Here is a 3,780-nt window from a genome sequence, read left to right as displayed (position 1 = left end):
GAGCAAATACGTCCAATGATTGGCGGGCCAGTCTTACAGAATACGAAATTAGGTTGGATTATTTCCGGCCCAGTGCCACATGCGACTGTTTGTTGTATAGAAACTAGTGTATCGTTATTCACCCGCACGTCATTCGAAACAAAAACACTTGAAGAGCAAATGGCCGCATTTTGGCGGCTCGAAGAAGTAAAGTCCGATGAATTATACACTATAGAAGAGCGTGCGTGTAAACATCATTTTTTAAAAAATGTTCAACGAGATGATGATGGTCGTTTTATTGTTTCGTTACCATTTAAAGTCGAGCTCAAGTTAGGAAATTCGTACGATAGAGCGTTGCGCCGATTTATGGCATTGGAAAGGCGTTTTCAAGCGGATAAAAACCTGAAAGGTGGTTACGTTAAGTTTATGAACGAATATATAGAACTCGGGCATATGTCAATTACGAACTCCGTGCCAGCAGTGGATCAGTGTTATTACTTACCACATCATGCCGTGTTTAAAGATAGTAGTACAAGCACCAAATTGCGTGTAGTGTTCGACGCATCGGCGAAAACGGACACCAACTTTAGTTTAAACGACGTGTTATTAAAAGGGCCATGCATACAAGAGGAATTGGTTTCTATAATGGCACGTTTTAGGACGCACAGGTATGCTATTACAGCGGATATAAAAAAAATGTACAGACAAATTTGGGTCACTGAAAGTCAACGCGATTACCAACGTATTTTGTGGCGAGAAAATCCCGACCAGCCTCTAAATACATATTGTTTGAAAACGGTGACATACGGCGTAATAACCGCATCGTATTTGGCTACAGCGTGCATAAGCAAACTGTCAAGTGATGAAACTCTGCGATTTCCCGAGGCTTGTCGTGCTTTGAAACACGATTTTTACGTCGACGACTTCCTCGGTGGTGCAGGATCGATATCGGAAGCATTAAAGTTACGTGACGATTTAATTTCAGTTTTGCAAAAAGCCGGTATGGAATTATGTAAGTGGTCCAGTAATGACCCTAGATTGTTAGAATACGTTGATACAGCGACAAATGTAAACGCTAATTGCAATTTAATAGACGTTGAAAATACTACGAAAATATTAGGTATGTATTGGAACCAAAATGTTGATGCTTATCAATATACTATACGTCCGTTCGACGAAAATACGCGTATTACGAAGCGAGTAATTTTATCCGAAATAGCATCAGTGTTTGACCCACTCGGCCTAATTAGCCCGGTAATAATTAAGTTCAAGATAATAATGCAACGGCTATGGCAATTAAATACGAGTTGGGATGCTGTGCTACCGTCTAATATCGTGAATGAGTGGAGGGACAACCATCTAAAATTAAGTGATTTAAACTTACTCGTTATCAACAGATCATTAATTGGTGACGGTGAGATAGCCGATATTCAATTACATGGTTTTTCTGACGCGTCCGCGACCGCGTACGGCGCGTGCTTATATTTACGTGTACTAAACACCAACGGTAAATGTATTACGAATTTAATCTGCTCAAAGTCACGTGTTGCCCCGTTAAAAACAGTTTCAATTCCGCGTCTAGAATTACTAGCCGCCGTATTATTGGCACGTCTAGCGTCCAAGTATGAGCCAAACTTGCACCTGCCAATAAAAAAGAGGTTTTTCTGGTCCGACTCGATGGTGGTCTTAGCGTGGATATCATCCCAATCATCTAAATGGAAAACATTCGTGGCTAACAGGGTTGGAGAGATACACGAGCGCACATCAATACACGAATGGTCCCACGTAGGTACTCACGACAACCCAGCGGACATAGTGTCGCGTGGATGTTGGCCTTCGCAGATAAAAAATCTCGAGTTGTGGTGGAACGGCCCGAAATGGCTATCCGATAGCTCGTCTAAGTGGCCGATGAAAGGGACAGAAATAATTACAGGCATTTAGGTAACTACGGAATCGAAAACAGCGTCGTGTGTAGCGGCGATTAATGATCAAGATAGGACATTTTACGATCGATATTCGTCATTAACGAAATTAATACGCGTTGTGGCATATTGTAAGCGTTTCATTCGTAATACACTATCAAAATATGTTGATAAGTATTACGGACCAATACAGGCCAATGAATACGACGTGGCTACGATTTGTATAATAAAGCAGGTTCAGGCAGTATGTTTTGACCGTGAAATATCTGACCTACAAAATTCGCGTGTAGTGCATTGTAAAAGCCCGTTACGACATCTTAAGCCCTTTATAGATGAAAATAATTTAATCCGAGTGGGTGGCCGGCTGAAACATGCATCAACACTAGACGTATTCCAACGACATCCAATTGTGCTACCGTCAAAATGCAACTTTACTAAATTAATATTTTTACGCGAACACGAGATACTGTTACATGGCGGACCACAAGCTATGCTGGCGTCGGTTCGTTTAAAATACTGGCCTTTAAACGGACGAAATATCGCACGTATGATCGCTCATCAGTGCGTAAAATGTTTTAAATATCGTCCTATAGTCATGCAACCTATTATGGGTAACTTGCCAAAGGCGCGTGTCGAACCATCTAGAGCCTTTTCGAAGGTTGGTGTAGATTTTTCGGGACCGTTTCACGTAAAGGTAAGTCTACGTCGAAATGCACCTACGAACAAGGCATATGCTTGCATTTGGGTATGTTTAGCTACCAAAGCGATTCACGTGGAACTAGTTGGCGATCTTACTACGCAATCATTTTTAAACGCGTTACAAAGATTCTGCGATCGGCGTGGATTGTGTACCGATATTTATTCGGACAATGCTACCAATTTCGTGGGCGCCAATCGCCGATTGCAGGAAGTAAAAAAATTATTTCTGTCCAAGGAACATCAAAATAAAGTTAACGATGAAATAGCAAAGCATGGCATACAATGGCACTTTATCCCGCCCCGTTCCCCACATTTTGGTGGTTTGTGGGAGGCGGCAGTAAAATCATTGAAGTCGCATTTATATAAAACGTTGGGTAACGCATCACTCACTTTTGAGGAATTAAATACGGTTTTGGTACGAATTGAGGCGATATTAAATTCCCGTCCTTTAACACCTCTTTCCACCGATCCTTCCGACATGTCTGTTTTAACACCCGGACATTTCCTCATTGGCGATTCTCTGCGCGCGCTGCCTGACAGGGATGAAACAGCCACACCTCCAAGTAATTTGTCGAGGTGGAGAAGAGTCACCCAACTTTCTCAGCATCTTTGGTCTCGATGGAGCCGAGATTATCTTGGTCAGTTACAACGGCGCAATAAATGGTCCAGCTCTCAAGGTCCTGGTATGCAGATAGGAACAGTGGTCTTCATCCGAGACGACAACCTCCCACCACTTCAGTGGTCAATAGGTCGAGTCATTGCAACCCATGTGGGCACCGACAATCACGTGCGTGTAGCGACCGTCAGAACGAGTCGCGGGGATTTTAAACGCGCTGTGCGTAACTTATGTCCGTTACCTTTTACTGGCAATAGTTTGTAACCCATTGCTATATTATGTATATTATTTATTATTGCAATTTATTTGTATTTATTATTGTAATTTATTTGTATCTATATATTATTATCATACTTGTATTTGTTTAGTTCTAGTTAATTATTGTAAATCATTATTGTCATCATAACCTATTGGCTATTATTTATATTTATGTATTTTATTGAAATTTATTATTTCAAGGTGGCCGGTATGTTCGATATGCTCGGCGACTATCTTGGGTACCTGCGATGTACCCAGATAAGCACTCGTCAGTAGTAATACGGACGGCGTAGCGAACATATAGCG

At 41.6% G+C, this 3,780-nt stretch overlaps 2 protein-coding genes across 2 annotated transcripts; both read left to right on the top strand.

The window, feature by feature from the left end:
* Positions 1 to 15: 15 nt before the first annotated feature.
* LOC111031043 lies at positions 16 to 1,920 on the top strand. Its single transcript, XM_022310829.1, has one exon. It carries the CDS (start codon positions 16 to 18, stop codon positions 1,918 to 1,920), a length of 1,905 nt encoding a protein of 634 aa, XP_022166521.1.
* A 441-nt stretch (positions 1,921 to 2,361) lies between these two features.
* Positions 2,362 to 3,583, top strand: LOC111031045. The gene has a single exon (XM_022310830.1). The coding sequence runs from the start codon at positions 2,392 to 2,394 to the stop codon at positions 3,478 to 3,480; it is 1,089 nt and encodes a 362-aa protein (XP_022166522.1). The 5' UTR covers positions 2,362 to 2,391; the 3' UTR covers positions 3,481 to 3,583.
* The last annotated feature ends 197 nt before the right edge of the window (positions 3,584 to 3,780 follow it).

This window comes from Myzus persicae, unplaced genomic scaffold (genome assembly GCF_001856785.1).
Source record: "Myzus persicae strain clone G006 unplaced genomic scaffold, MPER_G0061.0, whole genome shotgun sequence".
Classification (NCBI taxonomy): Eukaryota; Metazoa; Arthropoda; class Insecta; order Hemiptera; family Aphididae; genus Myzus; species Myzus persicae.
The sequence above is the reverse complement of the archived record's forward strand: the minus strand, read 5'-3'. Positions and strand labels throughout refer to the sequence as shown.

Bases quoted from the DNA above. Each gene is read 5' to 3' on its own strand.
- LOC111031043 (XM_022310829.1), top strand. From the start codon at position 16: ATGATTGGCGGGCCAGTCTTACAGAATACGAAATTAGGTTGGATTATT.
- LOC111031045 (XM_022310830.1), top strand. From the start codon at position 2,392: ATGCTGGCGTCGGTTCGTTTAAAATACTGGCCTTTAAACGGACGAAAT.